General features: G+C 35.6%; 1 protein-coding gene across 1 annotated transcript in view; it reads right to left on the minus strand.

Annotated features, from left to right (window-relative positions):
• HEATR5B (HEAT repeat containing 5B) overlaps positions 1-24,917 on the minus strand; it is a 49,326-nt gene that overhangs the window by 16,581 nt on the left and 7,828 nt on the right. Inside the window, 32 exon segments of the mRNA XM_032215097.1 lie at positions 175-243; positions 2,256-2,437; positions 4,102-4,353; positions 5,731-5,958; positions 5,961-5,969; positions 6,797-6,941; positions 8,155-8,248; positions 8,250-8,322; positions 10,340-10,529; positions 11,634-11,772; positions 11,774-11,791; positions 13,994-14,165; positions 14,168-14,183; positions 14,575-14,660; positions 14,663-14,679; positions 15,794-15,878; positions 15,881-15,913; positions 15,916-15,964; positions 18,162-18,190; positions 18,193-18,324; positions 18,734-18,843; positions 19,286-19,385; positions 19,706-19,707; positions 20,206-20,356; positions 20,904-21,015; positions 21,803-21,897; positions 21,900-22,015; positions 22,017-22,050; positions 22,942-23,097; positions 23,674-23,778; positions 23,781-23,922; positions 24,768-24,916. Of these exon segments, the coding sequence (XP_032070988.1) occupies positions 175-243; positions 2,256-2,437; positions 4,102-4,353; positions 5,731-5,958; positions 5,961-5,969; positions 6,797-6,941; positions 8,155-8,248; positions 8,250-8,322; positions 10,340-10,529; positions 11,634-11,772; positions 11,774-11,791; positions 13,994-14,165; positions 14,168-14,183; positions 14,575-14,660; positions 14,663-14,679; positions 15,794-15,878; positions 15,881-15,913; positions 15,916-15,964; positions 18,162-18,190; positions 18,193-18,324; positions 18,734-18,843; positions 19,286-19,385; positions 19,706-19,707; positions 20,206-20,356; positions 20,904-21,015; positions 21,803-21,897; positions 21,900-22,015; positions 22,017-22,050; positions 22,942-23,097; positions 23,674-23,778; positions 23,781-23,922; positions 24,768-24,916 (3,290 nt within the window).

A 24,917-nucleotide genomic window follows, 5' to 3' on the forward strand; every position in this document is an offset into this window, starting at 1 on the left:
TGATGCAGATGATCAGAAAATTTAAAGAGAAGAGTTTCTTTCTTAGTATAACATTCTAAGAAAACACTGAAACAATATACTATATTTTTAGAGTTACATGTCAAATTTGCAGTTCATATCTCTCTCATTTCCATATATTGTGTTTTGAATTTTTGAAATTGCATTAATACTTACCTGGCAAGCTTTTGCAGTTATATCTGAAGGGGTATCCTGGGAGAAAGCCGGTCTTAAAGCAGCCCCAACCTAAAGAAGAATGAAAGCAAAATATCTCATATCTCAGCAACTGAAATTGGAATTCCTATATGTCTAGGTCAATTGTTTCATCTATTAGAGTCACTTTCATGGAGGAACAACATCAATTTTAGAAGCACACAGATCCATAAAGTACTGTTATTTTTTGAGTATGCTTTATGTCAACATTTCTGTAATAAGCAATGGTGTTAATGGTGTTAGTCAAAAAGGAAGTGAGCACTTCATGTGATTTGAATGGATTCTAATCAGGTTTAGTAACATCTTAGGTCAGGGGTGTCAAAATCGTGGCCCGCAGGCCAGATGGGTTCTGCCCCCCCGGTTTAGCGAAGGGGGGGAAGTCCCAATACTTCACATGACACAACTGTGACGATGTGAATTTGACACTCCTGTCTTAGGTGATTAAAGAAAGAGCTACTGTTAGGTCAGGATGGAGAGAGAAAGATCACTATTTTAGGTTCTTTTAATTTCAAAAAAGTATTCACAGAAAAAAATGAATGAATAATCCACACTATATATTTTAAAATGTAATTTTCTTAAATTTGTAGGACTCTAGAGCATTAACTCGCAACCTTCATATGAAGTACTACTTCGTTACTGAAAGCTTCTGTTACAATGGAAAGCAGGAATCACTATATGCCTCTTGAAGGTATTAATGGACCTTTGCAATACAACTAATTACATTAGTTTTGAATACGTTTCATATTATAATGCAATATAATATAACAACTCTTAATATGGTCAAAATGTCATAAAATTGCCAATTTCATAGAATTTTTCAGTTTTAACTGAAAACATCATGAGATTTTTATATTTTCTTCAAATGAATGAATGAATTAATTAATGGTGTTTTTCTGAGACACACAATATAGTCCACATGCAGTACCCTCACAGAGCAAAACAAGACAAGCAAAATCACATTCATTTTAACTGACGAATTTAAGAGAAATTAGGAAATACTTTTTCTTGGAATAATCCAAACTTTTATGAAAAGTAAGTAAGTAAGAGCCTGGAAGATGATGGTCATTTATTGGCTTAAAATGCATTTCTTTCCAGAGGGACTGTCCGCACTAGTGTTGACTGACAATTTCCCTTCCCCCTGGAAACAAGCAATTGATCACAAGCTAGGCTCTTATGGGCTTTCATCATTATTATTGTCCCTAGGCTTTGAGCAAGGAAAGCAAGTAGCAATCAATAGAATGAGGGACATGGAGTTCCAAGAAAAATTAAATAGGTTGCCTCTCCACAGTAGGGACAGAATAAAACAGGGTGTGTGGGAATCGGCAAGATATCTGAATGACCTGATCTCTCCAAAACAAAGAATAGCTTTCTTCAGAGCCAGATTTAACATTCTTCCCTCAGCACTCCTCCAGGGCAGGTATAAAAGAACACCTATATCCGAACACGTTTGTATATGTGGTAAAGGAGAAGTGGAAGATAATTCATATGTACTATTACACTGCGAGCTATACAGAGCTTGTAGGTCTGCATATATTCTCTCCTTATTAGAGAGATTGCCAGGAGGGCAGACAATGTTTATCTAGGCTACCACATATGCAGTGGCAAAGTTCTGTGCTGCTGCAATGTCCATAAGAAAAAAATTGGCTACAGTATAGTACCATCTTGTACCAATTATCTGGACATACCTTTAACAATCTTTGGACCATAATGTTATTATCCACTTTTAATGTAAATACTTTTAATTATATTTTAATGTAAGTATTTTTAATATAGTGTAAAGACAAATGTATATGGCTGGTCTTTGACCGTAATAAAGATCTTACTTTATGAAAAAATGCCTGGTCTTAATTTTAGAGACAATCCTCATAAAATGAGATCAAGAGTAAAGCTCTGACTGAACTCCGTGTATGTACATAGACTATTGACCATTGTCAAAAGCATCAATGTATGCAGTTCAAAACTCCAACATAAGCAGTACTGGAATGAGATAACATAGCTCTCCCCATATGATTTTAAACTGGCATAAAACCCAAAGATTATCTTACATTAGCTTGATACTGTTCTAGAATTACATGGCCTGGAAACTCTGGTTCAGGAACTGCTGCAAATTTCTTGATAATGTCTTCAAGTGTTTGGAGACCAGCCATTCGCAGCTGGTTGCTGTGGTCAGTTGCAGCCATAAATGCCATACGAATAAGATCTGAGAGATGAAGCACTAGAAGGTCATCTGAAATAAAAACAAAAAAAAAGACTTATCTCAAAAGTCACTCACAATTGGCCAGCTTTGATTCAGAAAAATATAAGTTGTGTGTTTACTCCAGTTTCAGCAAAATAACCCCCCCTAAAATCTGAGCAAAAATATTGTTTCAAATGCCAGACCCTCTCTTCTATGCACTGTTCTTCTCAAGACAAGAATTTTTAAAAATAATGACACAGAGTTCATCTCATGTTCTGCAAAAATCTAAACTATAGTTAGCAAGCTCTTAGTACCTATTATTCACAGAAGAGCATGTGATCATTTCTAAGATTCAAGCCATTGGTTAATTTGGTTAAAGGAACAATGCACAGTATTTTTGAAACAAAAGCTTAGTTCAGACTATAAAACAGATCTATTCAAAGTGTGCAAAGATGAGAAACAGTCTACAATCGTGGCTTTCATTGCATTTAGCATCTTTTAAAATTTTATCTTATTTCAATATTAAATTGCAATAAGTGGTATGAGATTAAATGCAATTTTATTGAGATTCAAAAGACGAAATCCATATACAGAATGATGATGATTTATTTTTTGGAAAATTGCTTCCCTGGGGCAGTTTTCTGATGAGATACAGAAAATATAGGGAACATCAGAAAAAACTATATGGCATGAGCTATGAAAACATAAGGTGTCTTCTGTTAAGAAAAAAATCACTACCGGATATAATAACTTGCCCCATTTAACACCCTCTAAAATCTCTAACAAAAATGACATTCAGTGTCTTGTTTTTTAAGATACAATATATCACGGAAATATCTGCAAATTTTAAGTATGGTGTCCGAACTTTTAAGCAAATCATTCAGAAAAGCTCACAATGATAATCTGCAGAAAATGATTTGTTCCATCTTCATACAACCACTTTCATCTTCCTTACATTTAGATTTCCCAGTTGAATTAACTATATTTTGTGTTATACCCGACTGAGGAAACTATGATGAACAGCTTTACAATAAACCACGATCTGGGATATATTTAAAATGTGAACGAAAGCAGTAAGCATTGATATAAAACAGTATTCAAAAGTGAACATGTGAAAATTAAGGAGTAAAGCATAATTTAAAATATCCAAATCTCAGTTGTAGAAAAACAAATCTAAATAGGCAGCACATAGAGGTAGTCCTCAACTTGCAACCACAATCGAGCCCAAAGTATATGTTGTTAAGTGAGAAATTTGTTAAGTGAGTTTTGCCCCGTTTTACGAATTTACATTTGTTAAGTGAATCATTGCAGTTGTTAAATTAGTAATACGGTTGTTAAATGAATCTGAATTGCTTTTCAGAAGGTCGCATAACTCTGGGACACTGCAACCATCATAAATATGAGTCAGTTGTCAAGCATCTGAATTTTATTCATGTGGCCATGGGGATGCTGCAACATCCATAAGTGCGAAAAATGTTCACTTTTTTCAGTGCCGTTATAACTTTGAATGGTCACTAAATGATAATATTATAAGTAATAGAATAATATTACTATATTATTATGATAAACCATGTAAGATATTTTAAAGTATAATATGGCTACAGCAATCCATCTTTCATCAAGGTAAATAATACTGATTACTCATTCAAGTTACTTTACAGTGGCTAATAAACAAATTCAAGAAAAAAGAACAGAAAACACACACTACTCCTTACTTTTAGGGTCTCTAAGTTTGGCGGAGCGGGCCAGAGCTAGATCAAAGTGGGCTTTATTTGCATGTTCACAGAGCATGATAATTCGACACAGACAATCTGCGGCAAATACTCGAGTGGCCCACCGAGGAGCCACAGAGGGCTTTGATTTGTCTTCTTCACCCAGTGTAGTAAACATTGTATCATCATCCATTTCATCCTTCTTCTCCAAATCTTCGTCTTTTTCACCTCCTAGTGGAGCTGCAGTTGTCATGTCTGTATATATAATAAGAGATTTATTATTTATACAAAATATTGAGGACTGAGGCTTGAATAAAACATCCAAGATTAGTTATTAAAATCATATCCTATAAAAGGGTGGAAGAACAGCATTGCTTTCATATGGTGAAAAGACAAGAGAAGACAGCTTTCGCAATTGGAATGCTATCACAAAGGCAGTTTTATTTCCGATCATTACCCAATGGTCACAAATGAAACTAATAGCTCATAGGAATCTTCATGTGAAATGCAAGTAATTTCAGGTATTGCAATTTCAAAATTGCAGTTTTGCCTTTAAATAGCCTGGTTTCTCTGAAAACCATGATAAAGTTGTCAAGAATGTAGGCAACATGTTAACATTTCTACCAAGAAAACAATGACACAAAAAGGAGAAAAAAAGAAAATTGAATTTCATTTCCCAGATATTGTCATTTTAAAAGCCTGCCTTATCTTTTGATCCATTTAAGCCATCTGAACTATTCAAACATTACATTTGCAGTGCTGTACACAATGTATAAAAAGAAAATTCGTGTACCTTTATCTCATGAAAGCAATTCAGAACAAAATAACATTTTTAAAAACCAGGAAATTCGTTTTTAAGGGAAAGAAATTAAAGAAAAGAAAGTATACGGCAAATTTGTTAAACTATTAGCTTTTTAATTCAACAAAGATAATGAAGCATGTTAATGTTTTACAAATCTTAGCTACTTGTATTATGTTGCAATGACATGTTTTAAAATATGCCTAAAGCACTGAAATTATGAGTTCTGTTGTCCATTTATGGAAAAAAATTAACATTTAATACTTTTCATAGATGTACCATTAAAAGTCAGGGAAATATATGAATCAATGACTTATTGAACTCACTTGCTTACAACTAATTTTAGACATAAATTTCAAATAATACAGTTTTTAACATTTAGGCAGTTTTTACCCAAAGGTTAAGAATCACAGAACTTTTAGAGGCCATCTCTCCAAATACTCTTCTCCTTCATCTCATTCAAAACATTAATTTTAAAAAATTCTTTTAAAAAGCCATATTTATGAAGATATTTATTAAGTCCCGGTGTACAAGCCAAAGCACAAAAGCTATTCAGAGCTTTTCCACTGCTGCATCTGTTGTCTGAGGCAATTAGGAATTATTTATCAGCTGTCCAGAATCCATGGAATTAGGGGTTCATAAATTCAAATTAAAAAAAAAAGATATTGGTTTATCATAGATGACCTTTTAATAATTTATAAAACAATTTGCCGAAACACAACAGATTGTAAATTGCACAGTTCTTTTGCAGTAAACAAAGAACCTCTATTGAAAGAGGAGGCAACAAATAATATTTTCCTCACTCATTTATTAAGTCATTTTCAGATTCTTACCGCTGGATGCTGCGAGGACATCCTTACATAACATTAGCCAGTGCGAGAGCTTTTCCACCGCCAGAGATGAAAGCATATGGCCCAAAGTATCATGAATATCAGAACACAATTTCCGATCAGTCTCACGATCTAACATTCCAAAAAGAACTCCTTCCAATCCTGTCTCTGTTATATTAATTCCTCGATGTCTGCCATGACTATCTCTTCGAGAGCCAAGTCCTAGGGTAAAGGATTAATATCTGCAAAACATATATTTGGTAGTACAACATCTGAGATTTTTCTACTGAATTATTTAACTTCATGTGCAATCGTAATAGTAAATACAATGGCTACAATCAGTGGTGGGTTGCAGGCGGTACGCCCCGGTACAGGCTTATCAGAGTCAGCCCGGAGCACCGGATACCGTTCCGGTACAGTGCTCCGGAGAGCCCACCCACCCGCCCATGCTCCTTACCTGTCTTTTTAAGGCTTCCGTGCTTCTATGCACGCGCATGGCGCGTACAGCACCTGTGCGACACTCCGCAGAATAGCTGGAGCATCGCAGAGGCTCATGGAGATGCTAAGACGCATGCACGTGCCATGCGCACGTTCATGTGGACGCCACCAGGCCCGTTCCAATCATACTGGTTGGAACGGGATACGGAACCCACCACTGGCTACAATCCACTAAAGAAACAAGAATAATTGTTACATTCCACTACCATAGATATTCAAATGTGAACAAAACCTGTTAAATTACAGCAAGATTTCATCTAGATTTGCACAGACTTGAATTGATAAGATCTCTTCGATTCATCTTTCCATATCTTAGGAAGCATCCTTCCATGTTACACAAAACTGTTAATTAAAAATGCAGATGATAAAACTGCTATTCATCTCTGCAGGCCTAGGCTCAACAAATGCCTTTTCCCATCCAATCAAGAGAAAACTACTAATAATCTAGCAACCTGTGAAAGGAGAGAATGTTCATATTATTTGCAGAATTTTGAGAAAGAAAAATGTAGCTGAAAACAAAAAACAACAGAAAATACATTTAAGAAGTTCCACTGTTTAGTCCGATACTTACTTGTCCCATTATTTTCTTTATCTCCAGTATTTTTTGCTAAGCTCATGGCATATTCACATACTTCTGCTGCTTCTCTTTGGGCAAGCTGCCTCAGGCATGCTACTGCAGCCCTACGTAGAAGCAAGTGGGAGCTGCATAGGTGAACCTATAACCATCAAAAAGCAGCCAAAAAGGACTTGGTTACTTCAAAATGCTAGTAGCTTCTACAGATTGATGGCAATCGCTTACAGCCTACATATTATGTAAGACCATTTCAATCTGTGTTTCTCAACCTTGGCAATTTTAAGATGTATGGATTTCAACTCAGTTTATGAAAAAGCCAAACACAATTTTTAAACTGATTTGTTAAATATTTTCTTCCAGGAAAATACATTTATTTCTTCTACTTTTACATAACATAGCAACCTCTTTATTCACAGAAAGAAACAATATGCAGAGTGTCTAATTATTCTGCAATAGCAATAGCAATAGCAATAGCAATAGCAGTAGACTTATATACCGCTTCATAGGCCTTTCAGGCCTCTCTAAGCGGTTTACAGAGAGTCAGCATATTGCCCCCAACAATCTGGGTCCTCATTTTACCCACCTCGGAAGGATGGAAGGCTGAGTCAACCCTGAGCCGGTGAGATTTGAACCGGTGAGATTTGAACCGCTGACCTGCTGATCTAGCAGTAGCCTGCAGTGCTGCATTTAACCACTGCGCCACCTTGGCTCTGCAAGGAACACTTTTTGAACCATTATTAATTTATTAACAATTATAACCAAAACTCTTTGTGTTTTTTTCCATTTAGTAATGTAACAAAAGAATTAGTTTAATGAAAGGTTCATAAGTATACACACTATGTCTCATCTTCATTCAGAGGATAAAAGCATTTTAAGAATTTGAAAAATCTAAATGCCAACCTCAGACTTTTTTTAATGCACTCCAAAACTTATAGATTAACAGAAAGTTCTATATGCAATATAATTTGTTACAAAGATAGTAAGTACATTTTATACATGCTTGCGACAAGCAGCAACCTGACAATGTTGGTGTCATCATGAGCATTTGTGGGACACTATTTTGGGATATAAGAGCTGTGTGGTGAAGTGGTTAGAATGCAATATTGCAGCCTAATTCTGCTGACTGCCAGTTCCCAGCAGTTCGGCAGTTCAATTCTCACCAGCTCAAGGCTGACTCAGCTTTCTATCCTTCTGAGCTGGGTAAAATGACAACATGAGAATGTTGGGGGCAATATGCTGACTCTGTAACCACTTAGAGAGGGCTGGAAAGCACTGTGAAGTATATACAGTATATACGGTAAGTCTAAGTGCTATTGCTATTGCTGTTGCTACATATAAAGGACAAAATATACTTCACAAAGACTGGGAACAAGACTAGAAAGGTTAACATGTCGTGGCGCAAACATGTGAAGTTGCTGGAGACAGGAAATGGCAGCTGCTTGAACAAGAGTCGGAATGATCTTGTGTAATTGCACATCCCACCAGACATGAGGAACGGATGGTAGAAATAGTAGCTCCATTACCTATTAAATTAAGATTTTTAAATCAACCTTTATAAATTGTGAAAATGAAAGACAGCCAAATGAGTATCTTTCAATTTAATACCCAAGAAAAGTACAATCCTTTAAGGAAATATAAAGACTCAATTTAGGATATTCACCACATATTAAATAATACATTTTAAATATTTTCTCCAATCATCAGTTATCTATTATCACATGTTTAAGTTCCTGTAATGTTAAAGATCTATCTATTCTTTGGGGGTTTTCTCTGTATTTATGGATAGGTTTTATTTTGTTCCTTTTCCTGCCAACCTCTCTGCTTTTTTAATGAATAATAGAGAGCTTGTGACCTTTTGGATTATTACTTCAGAAATATTTGATTACCTAAAGAGAAAGAGAATGACCATAGGAAGGGAGGAAAAGCAGTGAGAGTGGGAGCAACTTCTGACTTTTTGCCGGGTTCCCTGTTGACTTTCCTTGTAGGAAGCTGGCAGGAGCATTGGAAATCACAATCAAGTGACTTGGCTGACCATGGTGATAAATCACCATAACAGCTTTTAATGACGCAGCCTCAAATTTGTCAAATTTTCAATCTCATGAGAGTCATGGTCCTGGATTTTGGATCTATTCTGTCAGTTATCCCATCTGAGGTAAGTTAATTCAAATATTATTGCCCTATGAGGCATCATTTCACCCAACAGAAGGTTACACTCTCAAACAGATGAGGTTTAGATTGTATAAATATGTTTACACAGTTTTACTTCCAATGTAATGTTTTAATCATTTCATTGTACACCATATTAAGATGCAGCTTATGCAAAATCGTATAAAACTATCTTAAATAATAAATTGAGCTGTGAAATAAAGGAACTGAACTCTATAGTATAATTTTGAGGTGTATTCTCCTTAAGACACATTTTAGATGGTAACAAACCTTAAAGAAAAATATCTGATAAGAATTATTGAAAGATCATGATGAATTCTAAGAATTTTGCTTAGAAAATGACCAGGACCCCAGCAGTTCAAGAATCACTAGTATGGTATGTCACAAAAGCAGCCTAGAAACAACTGGAACTACATACAATTACAGTTAGATAATCTGGATTGAAGAGCCAGTTTGGTATAGTGGTTAATCAGGAGACAGTGAGTTATAGTCCCACCATAGGCACAAACCAGCTGGGTGATCTTGGGCTAGGCACTTTCCCCAGCCCTAAGAAAAAGGCAATATCAAACCACTTCTGAAAAACCTGGCCAAGAAAACTTCAGAGACTTGTCCAGACGGTCTCTGAGTATCAGACATAATTTAATAGAAGAAAGAAAATCACCTCAACTGAACTTTGGTTTATAATTCAGTTTATTACAATGTGGTTAAGTATAATCCATACATTTTACAAGTCAGGCATCTGTGCCCAAGAAGAACCATCAATTTTCTCTAGCCAATAAAATCTTGACTAGAGAAGTGAGTTACATAATTATAAGCAAATGTTCTTAGATATACCGTAATGTAAAGAATATAGTACACATAACACAGAAGAAGACTAGAGTTGCATCTGAAAAGTAAAAAGAATAAAAATAGTAAACTTGCATCTCACTAAAACCTAGGGATGTGCAGCACTTTGGATTTCAAGTCAAAAAGGTGTGTTAGAACAAATATTTGTTGGCACCTCCTTAATGAAAACAATGTCACTCCCGGAATCACAATAACCACCTGGGGTCAAAAAAGTACATGTTGGGAGTTTAAGAAGGTACCAACAGTGTGGAAACATAAGTTTGGGAATGGTTGTAGGTGCACTATCAGTACCTTTTTAACTTAAAACACCTATTTTTCCAGGGATCATGCTTCTACTTGCAATCTCAGGAAAAGTAGTAGCATTGTTAAGGATGTGCCAAGAAGACCAGCATGCATGCTCATGTCTGTTCTGAAGAACCTTTCTATCTTTGGTTCCAAAGCATTGAACATTTGTATTAGATTACATGCAATGTAATATGCATAGAACTGTAGGGAAAGTTCCAAAGCTTTCATTGTTGTCATACTAACCTTGCAGCTCAGGACCAACAGTTGTTATTATAGCTCCCAGACACCGACCCAAACATTGATGAACTTCTGTATGGGATGGGGGCACTGTCAGAAGTAAAGTAAGAACCAAGGATAGGGTGGGCTCCACATATCCACGATACATTGGTCCGCTGGAATCCACTATTAGAGCAAGTGAGTGGAGAGACCATGTCTAGAAGAATGAATAATTTAATCATGTGCTTTCATCTTAATTAGGATCCTTAAAAGGTTACAACGATAGGTACTTCTCTACTTACTGCCACTCTGTTTAGTGACCATTCAAAGTTACAACAGCACTGAAAAAAGCGACTTACACCTTTTTTCTCACTCATGACCACTGCAGCATCCCCATGGTCACCTGATCAAAATCCAGGCACTTGGCAACTGGTATGTATTTATGATGGTTGCACTGTCCTGGGGTCATGTGATCACCATTTGCAATCTTCCCAGCTGGCTCCTGACAAGCAAAGTCAATGGGGGAAGCCAGATTTGCTTATCGACTACATGATTCACTCAATAACTGCAGGGGTTTGCTTAACAACTGTGACAAAAAGGTTGTAAAATGAGGCACAATTCATTTAACAAGAGCCTCACTTAGTAACAGAAATGTTGGGCTCAACTGTGGTCCTAAAATCGAGGATATGTATAACAAAATGGATTCTCAAATTATATACTGACATCATTAACATGTCTCTCTAGATTGGGAACTGTACAGGAACTATCTACTATAATGATAATTAAAGAAATGTAAATATTCCTGTGCCTCACAAAACAAAGAGAAAGCAGAGCCACCTAAACCAGTGGTCTCCAACCTTGGCAACTTTAAGACTTGTGAACTTCAACTCCCAGAGTTCTTTGCTGACTGAGAAACTCTGGGAGTTGAAGTCCCAAGTCTTAAAGTTGCCAAGGTTTGAGACCACTGACCTAGACAACAAACATAGTTTATGATTTCAAGACAACAGTTCCCTATATATACACATAATAGCTTTTTTTAATTCAGCTGTTTAAAAAAGGATAAATAAAGTTTTTAAAGCAAGAAGTTTGCCTTATTATGGTAACAATATTTTATCACAATAAGAGTCAACTAACTTTAATAAGTGGATTTCTTGAAGCAAGTTTTCAGGAAAACTAAAAAAAGTCACGCTTCTTAAATGAATAACAGAGAGATTATATACTTGTGCATACTCCAAAGCATATCGAATATTTTTCAAAGCATGAATATTATATTCCTATAACATATGTTCAGATAATGTATATGAATGTATATTAATTTTACCTGAACTTCAGGAGAAGTTCCATCTTGTGCTAGTGCTAACAGAATGCTGACACTGGTTTTCAAATGCTGCCCAGAACCTATTCCACCAACATAGCGATGTAGACATCCAAGAGCCAAAGAGTGGCCAGTCCTTGATACCATCTCTAGCAGATTTCAACCTGCCAGTATTTGTTTAAAAAGTCATTAAATCCACAATCAAGATAGTAAAACACTAGCATATTTTTTTAATTGACAGTGCTGTGCAACTCCATAAGTTCATAGACATTTTGGAATTACCCAAAGCATAATTGTGGATATTTCTAAAATGAACAGAGCTGTCTAAATATGATTTCAAATTTATTTTAAACAAAATTTTATAATTAAATTGTTAAAACCTGCCTATACTTCAAAATAGCACAATTTCCCCATTAAAAGCACACTTTTTAATTCCAATGATGATAGAAAATTAAAGCAAGATAGTAACTATTGGTTAGTTTTGTCTTTAGGAGACAGGATTTTCTTCATGATATTTGTAATACAAAGCATTATAAATAATTCACTAAGTAAATGAACCTGAGACAAAAACTGAATCAGAAAAATGTTCTAAATTTTCCCTCCCTTCTTGCTCTTATTCTTCCCTCAGTTTTTCACATATATAAAAATATTCCATCTTGTATTAAACCTAACAAATGTTATAAACATTCAATAATTTGTACAAATTTGTTATTTTTCTACAATCATGAACTGATATAAATAAATACATGCAATTCAAAGAATCGTAACTCTGGAACTATAAACCCTCTCTTTCAAATGAATTGATTTTCTTCCTTTGATTTCACACTATTCCGAACCTTTACAATACTGAAAATTCAAAGCCAATCAAGTTATCTTGACACTAAAATTAGCCAAGCATCTTCATTCACGCCCTTTCAGGCAGAAAACAAATGAAATAAACTTGCATTTTTGCATTATTTTTGAAAGTGAGAGCCTCTGAATTCAAAAATATTATATTTTCCGAATTTGTTTTGCGTTATGTGGCAATATTCTTGGAAAAAAAGTAGCAGCAGAGTTTACCACAGAATGTATTTGTCCAAGGTGTTCAAGTTGTGTTAAAATCTCTCTTGAACCAAAGCACTTGCCCTGCCTACTGCCAAAAGGGCTGTAACCACCTCATCAGATGTTTCATTGAATAATGTCTGCTTTCAACCATGCACCACTGCTTGACATGCCACATCTGCATTTGAGATCACAATTCAAGCAACAAGGGCTTTTAGCCAAGCAGTTAGGTAGAGGCTGTAATGGGAGGAGGGCTGGATCTCATTTACTATTCTCTCCTAATCCACTTCTGAGCAGTCACTCGGCCTCTACTACCTCAGGATCCAGAACCACAGCCTTACCGCATGCCACTCATCTCCAGAAGTCTATCCCTAAATGATAGTATTGAGTGAGAGAAGGGGGAACAAAAACTGCATAGCATCATAGCAAGCGTCCATAGGCACAAAGGCCATACTTCTTTTTAACTAACAAACTAAGGAAGTAATACTGATCAACTTCATTTATGTGCATTCTTACAGCTGAATATCTTCAGTTATACTTTATGTAGCCAAAATTATTGGGCTATTACTGTTACACACAGTTCATGTATTGGCAGTTTTGAATATTCACAACTGTTACCTCTAGATAACATTTGGGTATACAAATAAAAGAGCTTCACATATTCATTTTGGCTTCCATTTCATTTCATTTATGCTTATACAAAATGCAGATGGGCTTTTACACATCTGTAAAGCATGTCAGAATAGTATTGTCTGCATAGTATATTGGCTACTTTTTCTCACTTGGTTATAAAGGATCTTGTTGGATCATCCTGGCTGCAAGGGGCTATCCTATGGTACCTGACTGCTTTCTTTTCTGGAGCAGATTAGTTGGCTGGGGATGAAGGATGTGACCTTTTTCATTCCAAATGTCTCATGGTAGCTCCTCCACTCTACATGACTTTCACCATGATAAGAACCTCTTAACTGGACTTAATATGGCAGCTGGAAAGTGTCGTGGCTCGGTCCAATGTAGTTGGGCTGAGGTAGTCTTCTTTTCTTTGAAGACTTAGAATAAGGTACTAATGATAGAAACTGGTACTGCTCTTGCAAGCTTGAAGGAAACAGCCTCTCTTGGCTGAAGAAAATGAGCCCAGGCTCCAGAATCTAACTACTGATTATTCATGGTTTCACTGTGATTTTTATGTTGGAACAGAACCACTACAAATACCAAGAGCTACTTGTATAATTTATATATTTTTCATATGCTGTACAAAAGAAAACAAGTTAAACAATAAACAAACATAGCACAGTTCTTGTTTTACTTCAAGTAAAATTACAACATACTTATCAAAACTGTACTGAGCCATCCTGGCAATGAAAGTGGCTTCTCCAACCACCTGGGCCATTCTTCCCAGAGCTTCTCCCGCAGCGCATCTCAAAATAGGATTAGGATTGTCAAGTGCTCCCATTACAAGAGTCAAAGCAGACTTGCGGACTTCTTCTGGTCCTAAGGTACTTTGTTCTCAGCCAAGCCCTTTTACAACAGACAATACTTTAAAACATGATCTATAACGTTTAAAGCCATCATAGATTACTTTAAGAAAATACTTTATGAATGTGTCCCTATATACTTGCTTTTCAGCCTCTGGCAAATCATTGCATTTTAATTACAAAATTATATTATGTGTTCACTTTATAATCCACCTTCTACCCAAAGGGCACTCAAGGAAAGTAATAATAAAAATAAAACCACTGTTTAAAGTGTGATAAAAAAAATCAAAAACCATTGTTTGCTAATTAAACTATAAAAGCCTAGCTGAAGCAGCAAGCCTCTTGCTAAAAACCAGAGAGCAGGCAAAGCTCCTAAGGGTGCATTCCATCGCTTGAGAGCAACATTACAGTTTCATCTTTTGAAGCAGATTTACCTTTAGTGCACTGAGAACAGCAGTAAAAATATTAAGCTGCACTGCTTGTTGACGAACACCTTTTGCCTGCTTGATACATTCTGCAAATGATCCAACATTTGTAACCTGGAAATGTAAATATAATGAGGAAGTTAGCATTCAAATAGCAAACACTGACATTCCAATAATAATGGCTGCTGGATATCTTGACCCAGTAAAAGCAGCTTTGTCAGATATGAATTAATGTAATTAGAATTAACTCTGAAGTCCATTTTACTTTTAAAAATCTAGCCTTGTGCTGCCAAGATTCACTGCAGCTATGATGTTTTATTTAATCCAAAGTGGCGCAATCACTTTTAAGTTTCTTGGAAATAAATGAATATACTTAAACCTATTCTTGAATAACTTAAAGTAGTTTTTGCACTGAAATTATCATTTAATTAATTCTTTTCCCTGTAGCATGGAATTTTAAGTGTGTGGGTGGTGGTGGGAATATTTTGTCTTTCATTTATTCAGAGCAACTTTATGAGTCACTAAAAGCGTATCCATTGTACAAGGATAGGAAAAAAGTTGTTTCTCCTTAGTTTTATCAGTAAATGTATCCTGAGTGCTTCATTATACAATCAGCCTCATAAAGGATACCAGTGTTTCTCATCTTTAACTATACTAGTGATATTTTTTTCTTCTAAGTTTAGCACACCTCACCCACCTCCATCACCATCCTCTCCAGTTCCCCAAATTCTCTTAGATTTCTAGTTGCCTTCCATATTTAGAAGTATCCAAATAATCTTCATCAGTATGATCTTTAAGTCATGCTGGCTAGCAGTTCTGGATATTACAGTCTTAATACTGGAGGGCATCAGGTTGGGAAAAAGTGTTTTAGCTGTTTTTGAAGAACTAGGCACACTGATAACATGTTGGAAACAACAGCTGCATTAGGTAACATCAGAGAACTTCTAGTAAAAAGTACCTTTGAATGTCAGATATGATCCTACTCCTGCTAACTATAGCCATTTTATCACATTTAAATAGTTAACTAGTATGCTAATCGAAAGTCTTGAAAATAATGTTCACAGAGCTAGTTTTTCCCTAAAGATAAGGTGTAACATTTGAAAAATTACAAAAATGAAAAAAGGATAAATTCTTTATATATGGTCCTCATTTTGTTATTGCTGCATGAAATAACGGCTTAATGAGGTGTAGAAGTGTTAGCTGTGTAAGTGTTAGAAGTGTAACCAACCTGTGTTTGTAGGACACATGAGGGAAAACAACTCCAAAGAGAGCCACTGAAGCATCGATGACTGATACTCCCAAAGGAAGAGGCCTGGCACTGCTTCTCCCGCTGGGATACGCAATAAATGGAGGGATCGTGTTCTAGAGCACCACTACCTGAGGCACTGTTGGGCTGGAGCTGTAAAAGCATCAGAATATTTGAAATCAGAGACATGTATCTTTTATCCCATAACATTTCATATCAGCTTAAAAATTGTTTTCCTGGTTAAAAAAGTACTCTATGGGGCCTATGCAATGTATCTTTAGTTTTTACAGAATAATTATATCCCCAAATAAGTCTATCTATATTCATGATCATTTTTCATTATCAAAAAATCTAAGTGTTGATAGGGGCCTTGGAGTTCTTTTAGTTCAATTCCCTACCCAATACAGGAATCTTGATATCAATTCTGGACAAATAGATGTCTAGCCTTTTCTTGAAAACCTCCAGTGATGGAGCACTCATAACTTCAGGAGTCAGGCTGTTCCACTGTTTAATAGCTCTTAGTCAGGGAATTCCTTCTTAGTTCAAGTTTAGATATCTCATTGTAAAGCTTCTATCCACCAGTTCTTGCCTTATGTTTAGGTAATGGGAAGAATAAATCTACTGCCTCTTCCCTGTGACATCCCTTCATGTATTAGAAGACTGATATCCTGTCTCACATTATCCTTCTCTTCTTTAAGATAAACAGACCAAGTTTCTTCATAGGATTTAGCCTACAAGATCCTTACCATCTTTGTTGTTCTTCTCTGCACTCTTTCCAATTCCTCAGCATTCTTTTTGTACTGTGGTGACCAGAATAGGGCAGAGAATGTCAGATGTTGTCTGATCAGTGCACCATAGAGCAGTACTATAAATTCCCATGACAACATTATGGCTCTGTTGATACAGCCCTAAACTGCATTGTCTATTTTGGCAGCTGTAGCACATTCTTGTCTCACCCTTAATCTATGGCTTGCCAAGAAAGACTCCACCTCTCTCTTACAAAGTACTATTGCTCAGCCAAGTACCTTTTATCTTGTACATGTGCATCTGGTTTTCCTTCCATGTAATAGAGAAAGTCTATGTTATTGGCAGGCTCTTCAGCTCAAGCAAAGTGAAGACCTTTTTATAAGCTGCATTATTCAGTGAAATGGATTCAAATCACATGGATTCAAATCAATATTGCACGAAATTCCTGAGTTACTATGAAATAGATAACTACATAACATACATTTTCATCCAAAGTTTCTATCTGGAATATTTATTTGTTTGTTTGTTTGTTTGTTGTGTGTATCTTGCCTTGATATTTTTACAAATAATTCAAGGTAGTGAACATATCCAACCCACCATTCTCCTATTTTCCTCTCAACAACACACCTGTGAATGGGTTGGGCTGAGAGAGTGACTGGCCCAAGATCACTCAGCTGGCTTTCATGCCTAAAATGGGATTAGAGCTCAGGGTCTTCCGCTTTCTAGCCTGGTGTCTTAACTGCTAGGCCAAACTAACTTTCAAAAATATGAAAACGAAGTATACATCACAATGCAAAAACTAGAGAAGCACAGCATCTAATAACTATAGAATACAATTTTGTATTCTTACTAGAACCTTTTTCACTTCTGTCCAATAAATAATATGCATTAGGGTCAGACAAATATTCCTATACATTCAAAGATAACTTGCTAGAAATAATTTCCAATTTCTTATATGTTGCACTAACAGATTGCAAACCAAGTATTGTACTGTATTTCAGCTCCTATTAAAAGTACTGTGGTTAGGAACCTGAAGCAGGAGATATTGAGAATTTCTGCCTCTCTAAGGATCTCCTCAATAGCAATCTCTACGCTTTATAAGAAGGTATTTTTGCAGGCAGCCAAGAAGAATGAGGAGCTGCCATCACTTCAAAAGCATGGATTTTTCTCAACATTATTGATAATATGGACATCCTCTAATACATTAGTCCTTATTACCCAAAGCAGAAGTGAAAGCTGCATGGTGAAATAAATGAGAAACCCAAGATTTAGGGAAGTTGTATATCTGCTATGAAACTATTAATTACATTAATTGGGGTAAATATTAATATCAGCCACGGGGGACTATGGCTCCCCAAATATTGCTTTATTGCATATTCCCATATTAGCCACAGCTATGGAGAACTGTGCTCAGTAGCATCAGGGGTCTCAAAAGATTTTTTCATTTCTTTCATATTCTTAGCTATACTGATGGGGCAAGTCTGGAAGGATCGAATGCAGAACCCATTTATTTTTATTTTTGCCAAAATGTAATTTATTTGTTTACACACATAATTAAAGAACAATTGACACTTGGGAAGAACTGGAAAACTAGACTGGATACCTGATCTTCAATTGATTTATGGTCTGTTTTTGCAGCCAGGAGCCAAGAAGGACACTGTCATCATAGTGGCAAAGTGATCTTAGCAGGGAGGTCGTTGTATTAGCAGAATTGTCTGTCAGAGTAAATTCTGCCACCAGCTCCCGAAGAAGTGGATTAAAAGAACCTAGAGCAAAACAATAAATACAGTTTTTTACATAGGCCATTAAACAATAAGCATCATATGATTCAGCCTAGTTTTAAAAAAAGGAAAACCAGAGCTAATAATATTCTGATCGTGTTAAATCCCATGGCAAAATACTGTATTACAGAAGCTTTGTATAATGAGCAATTTCCCCATAATATTTATATGATTACAAGGTCATTATTTAAACAGAGCTCCTGGATATTTGCAGGAAATGTTATTTAATGGCAGGGCTGTTATGTATGAAAGTGAGCATATGTGAGCACAGAGTTTTGCTGAGCTTTCTGTCATTCAAAAAATACAGAAATAAAATGTTTACAAAGTTTCTGCTTCCTATTAAAGTGGTATTTTTTTAAGAATAGGAGAAATAGTGAAAAGAAGTGAATTTTACCTTCATATGTTTTTGGTGGTAACAAAGCCAAAATGTCATAAAGCCTTAATCGAACCATTGCTGCGCTTGCCTTCAGATGTGCTCCATGGGTTTTAATTACAGAAGGAATGCTATTATGTTAAAAACAACCATGAAAGTTATTATATTAAAAAGCAATTTAATTTATTCTGTAGATACAGAATACCTTTTCCCCTAAAATTTTGGAAGATGCATGCCAAAAGGGAAACATGTTATTTTGCTCTTTGAAATTACAGAGGAAGGGAAAGTTGGAGAGAGAACACAGGGTATTAATGAATTTACTCTAAGTTCATCACTCATACACATCTGAACTCTCTTTCACATGAATTTATTACAATTTAGCCATACACCACAGCCATCCACATGTACATATCCATCTGGGGAGGGAAAATATAAAAAGATTAACAGAGGAGGATAGAGGTTGTTTAGCAGTTGCAATAAGTACACAGATCACAGATTGTGTTCCATTAGTGATTAGGCAGACAAACCAATTTTAAAAGAAAATTCATTTCAATTACTAAGAAACATACTTACTGAGACATCATTGTCATAGCACATTCAATAGGTGTCATCAATTTTCGAATAACATCTTCTGTTAGAAGTTCAGGACAGTGGGCAACAAAACTCCTCATAGCTAGCAACAAAGTTCAGGACAGTGTAAAAAATAGTAGAAATTCTAGCTTTAAAAAATCAGTATAATTTAAGTATCTATCAAATACATAACATAATTAACAGTTGAATTAATGTATGTTCAAAATAAATTACTGAGGACAAGAAAGGACATATGGAGCCATAGTAGAGCAGTGGTTAGAATGCAATGTTGCAGGCTAACTCTGCATTCCACTGTGAGGAGTTCTATTCTGACCAGCTCAATGTTGACTCAAGCCTTCTATCCTTCCAAAGTGACTAAAACGAGGACCTAGATTGTTGGGGTAATATGCTGATTCTGTAAACCACTTAGAGAGAGCAGTAAATAAATATAAAGCAGTATAAGCGCTATTGCTATGCCATTCCCCTCCCTCCCTCCCTCTCCCCCCTCTCTCTCAGAAATAGGGGTCTCTGCTCAAACTACAGCTTTCCATTAAAAAAGATAAACTGGTTATCTACAAACACACATACATAAAGTGATCTAACAAATACAATGTTCAATCAAGATTGCAATCCTGTTAAAAAAAATTAAGAACATCCTCCTAAGACTATCCATCCATACTCATAGACTAACCAACTACCGATGGAAGATGAATACATCGGCTGCATGTTTCCAAACTCTATTCTTAAATAGGGCATTTCAAGCTCAAGCAGAGGTACCATGTTTTCCTCCACTTTGTCACAAGAACCAACATCAAAGATTATTCAAATGAGACTTCCTTGATGCTAGCCGATTACTTTCAGAAAATATGATAGGCTTGGCTGAAATAGTATTGGACAAGATTACTGTATGTTGAGATTCATACCACAGAGAGCTCCTCCGTCCGTCCAGTGTTACTTGCCATGTAAAGGAATCTCCACGAGCTTTTTCAGCTTCTAATTCCTTTAGCGAACGAGGAAACACATTTCGCCATAGTAACAACATTTTAGGAAGATGGTAACGGACAACTGAAGGACCTACCAGGAACACAAATTATACTGGAGCTTAATAGGTCTTCATGAAATATAAAGCCAAAGAATTCTAAACAGGCGTCAATGCTATCCGTAGATGATATTTTCAAAAACTGGCTTTATATTTTATATGCCACTTGAAATTTTTTTAGTTAAAATAGAATTATACATTAAAATAAATAACTTGCAATGTAAGGTTAGGAATCTTATTGCAATTATAACTGATTGTAAGTTTAAGAAATATTTGTCCTTTATAAATATACTTACATATTATAACATTAAAAGATTCAAATCAACTAAAGCTAACTTTCATATTCTGTTACTATTCAATGTACTAATTACAATGTAATATTCCTAACTTGATCAGAGTACATTTCTACCTAGATTGTTTACTTTATAACAAAAGTATTCTGATAAGACAATTGCACTTTCAAATAATCTCCATTTTGGTAGCAAAAGCAGAACATGATAAGGTCTAGTATTAGGGAGATATCCACAAACTTGCTGCTAAATGCAAGTCAGATTTCTAAAAGTAAGAAATGTGTATACACACCTAAAGTCATTAGAGCCCCCAGCAAAAGCCACCCAGCCTGGGTTCGCTGTAAGGACAGCCTGCTATTTTGTGCAGCAGTCCGCAAGAGATCCTCAGCAATGCTAACAACCATCTAAAATAAAGGGGGAAATTAACTTAGAAGTGAATTAGAAAGCATCTTAATAAAACTCATAACTTAACATTAACACAGGATAGAAAATAAAAACTTTATTTAATATTATGTTCATTGTTGTCCAAGTTGTTTTTCCTTTAAACAGTAAAATGAAAAAGTCAAACAAAAGAAGGGGTTGAAAGACTCAATAGGGAATAGTTGAGACTCAGGGTAGGCAAACAAAGAGTACTAAAGAAAACAAACCAAGATATGGAATGTGGCAATAAGAGAACCACCTTGAAAAGAAGCAAAAAGGAGGAAGTGCTCCACCATAAAATGAAATTTGCTTTGATTGTTGTGACGATAAACATATTCACCCAGGAATAAGCACTATTATGTAATAAAAATGAGCATAGTATAAAACACTACAGCAATTTAGGAGGTCAGATTAAAAAGAAGCATTTTAGTATCTTATAAATAGGAAGGAACAATCATAATTTCAAAACTGATGCTTCCTAGTTTAGGAGCATAACAGTGTTTACAAAAAGGCATTTCCTTTTTGGCATGGCTAATGTATCTCAGAGAGGTTCACAGAGAGGTACATGTTCCTTGGTATTTATAGCTTGAGCTTTTCAGACTTTAAACCTTGAATATTACTGGGAATCTTAACATTCAGCAATGCAGATCTTTGAATGCAGCTTTTTTTTTAAATATACCATGAAATAGTTCATGTTATTTTGTGACAGCCTCCTTCTGTACCCCAGCATAAATAAAACATTGCCAGAAATGCAAGTATTAATAATCTCACCTTTCCTTTGGCATGAGGGATGCCTAAAGAACATTGATGAACGCCACCTAACAAAGCAGCCATTGCAAAACTGTATCCACTAACAGCTTCTGGGAAGTCTTCAGGTTGTTAAGCCTTTCTGCACACCGGTCCAATAACGGAGTCAACTGGAAAGGCAAAGCGACAGCCACACAGCGCAAACACCATGCAGCAGCAAGTCGAGCAGCCATACTAGTGGAGAAGAACCGAAGTAACCGTCTCAAGCAATCCTGAAAACAAACCAGAGAAGGAAATATTTTGAGGAAACCACCAAAACATTTATTTTTGGTAGATTTGGTCAAAGAAAGAAGTTGAAATGACGTAACTCTTTCAGATTGAGTAGCAAAAGATCCAAGGCCATCTATTTTTGATGTTTTAATTTTTTTAAGTCTTAAAAACATCAAGAAGCATTCCTAACACAAAGCACTCCTTAGAAGCCAAATTCAGAGCCATTGGCTATAGTCTATTCTAAAAAAGGTTTATCTGCCTTGCTAATTCACTAGCATGTTAATTTTTCTTTTTCTGTAAGAAACAATTTTAACAAACCACATAGATTTCTAATCAATATATGCACTATGTATTATCTAGATTTCTATGGCTGCCCTTCACACCATAGCAACTCTGGACGTTGAATAATACTGAAAATAGAAAATACAATACTTTAAAAAAACAATTAAATGGCTGAGAGTAAAAAACATCAAAGCCACGTCAAGTCTCTGTTAGCTTTATATTTTTTATCTTTATGCTTTAGGTTATGCTTTTTGATTATGCTGATAAATAAAACAAATAGCATCAATAAAATCAATTGTAATATTTTGATTGCATATTACATTCTTAAATCGTATAATTATATCACTTTCACATTATTAATTGCCCTTAAAAAGGTCAACTGAACTTTAAGTAAACAAAACAATCAAAATACTTTCTATCCATTTAATCAACTAAACTTCCAATCACTGGGATGAAAACTAAAGAAGCCATAAACACCTCATTTTTCACTGGTACTTAAGTTTATATTTTACAACAGTATTGCATTACACACATAATTAAACAGTAGAAATAAATAAATAGCTTTACTAATTATTCTTAGTGTGCCTAGCATGGCAATCTGAATGATTTACCTATAGAAGGTTCCTGTATAAGTGGTGATGCAGTGGCATTCAGGCTTTGAACTAAACTTCCTAGCTCTTGAAGAGCACAAACCATTACATGTTGACTTGCGGCAACTTCTGCTGCTCCTGATTTGTTTTCAATATTAGCATCATTCACAACTGTTTCTGTCAAAGTAAATTGGAAAATGGTGAATAATCCAGTATTCTGTTACACTTAAAACATACTGCTTTGGAGGAGTTTCCAAAACATATTTCAGAGTGCATGAGAAAGAAGCCCAGTAATTGGATGGTCTATCCTCCTTTCCTAACCCAAGTGCCAGAGATCTTCAAAACGTAAGTATGAGATGGATGAGGGTGAGGAAGGGGATGTGGAGCACAGTGGTGTAGGATGGAGAAGACATAGGCAGTGGAGTGCTACAACGTCCTTGCAATCAATTGTAAGGGCGAACAATCATGGGGATGCTGTAATGGCTTTAACGTTGACTTAAGTCATAAGTAGCTTTCGGAGGGTTCCCCTGTAATTGTTATCGAGGCCTACCTGTACTGCTTATATATTTCACACTCATTATTCTTCAGGCATACAAAAGATCTCATTTATATCATATCCACATAATTCAGTGTCCTACGGACGTACTATAGCTGAATAAATTTGAAAACTAGCACCTCCTTATCCTAGAATTGAAAAGATTGGACAGCGATAATAAAAACAATACAGGCATACACTAATTTTTTTTCTCTTACCTACTGCCTTCATTTGTTTATCAATAGCCTGACAAATATCTTTAGCAGCCGCAATCTGTGCCTTCTCTCCCAATAGACTTCCTACTGTCGCTCTGAGGATAAAAAGACACATCTCCGAGAGTAGACAGCTTCTACATGAGTTTGAGTTGCACGAGGATGAGAAACCAAATCCAGCACGTGTGACAGGAAAATTGCAAAATTTCGTTCTAGCCACTGACCTCCTAGGGTTGTGACAAAGACAACGTAGGCCTGAAAAATTCAAAATTATTAAATTGCTTGAGGTATCTGAGATTTGTACTCTGAATTTAAAATTCTATTTACACCTTTAACCTTCAATTCTCCAATGTCCCCTATCCCACCCCTTAAAACTATATGTTTTGTTTCTGAAGTGAAAATACCAGATTAGGCATCTATTATTACAATCACATAGGTTTATCAAGCTCAGTAACATCTCATCTATAATGAAAACTGGTTACAGTCTCTATAACTAGTTCTCGTCATAGTTATAGCTCTTTAATCATAATAATGATAATATTGTGATGCTATATATGACATAATATATTGCCTCCACGTTGTTGGAAGCATTCAAAAGTGCTTCACCTTCTTGAAGAAGACTGTCAAGAGTTTGAGCACACTTTTCTCTTAGCAATTTAACAAGCATCTTCACTTATCTACCTAATTTAATCTATCCGTTGTATAACATATTATAATTAGGACCTGAAAGATGAGGTTATTCTTGCCTATGCCTGCAGCATTCCATATAGGATTTTTGTCTTTAGCATAAACAAATAAGTAAATAAGTTTTATTCACTGACACTTGCTACTGCTGTTGAAAAGGCTCCACATTTCAAAAGAATTCTATCTTGACTTTCAAAAAGCAGCCAAATGGCCATTGGGCATACCTGCTCACTTCTTTGAATCTCATTATATTTATTTGTCTGAAACTGTAAGAATACAATTGAAAAATAATGAAAAGCATCATCATATGCTCATTAGTATATACAGAACTAGTTTCTAACTAGTTCTATGAAAGTGGGGTTTTTTTTTTTTCCTGATTATGAAAATACTTTAAATCATTTTTTAAAAAAACATACCTGAGTAACCCCAACTCTCACTTCTCGATTAACAGATCCTCCTACTTTTAACATCTCTCCACCACTTTTTAAAAACCCAGATCCTCCTCGCAAAAAACCAGTGGCCATGAGTTCTAAAACCTCTTCTAATGTTGCTTTCTTCATTCTGGG

This window comes from Thamnophis elegans, chromosome 4 (assembly GCF_009769535.1).
Source record: "Thamnophis elegans isolate rThaEle1 chromosome 4, rThaEle1.pri, whole genome shotgun sequence".
NCBI lineage: Eukaryota > Metazoa > Chordata > Lepidosauria > Squamata > Colubridae > Thamnophis > Thamnophis elegans.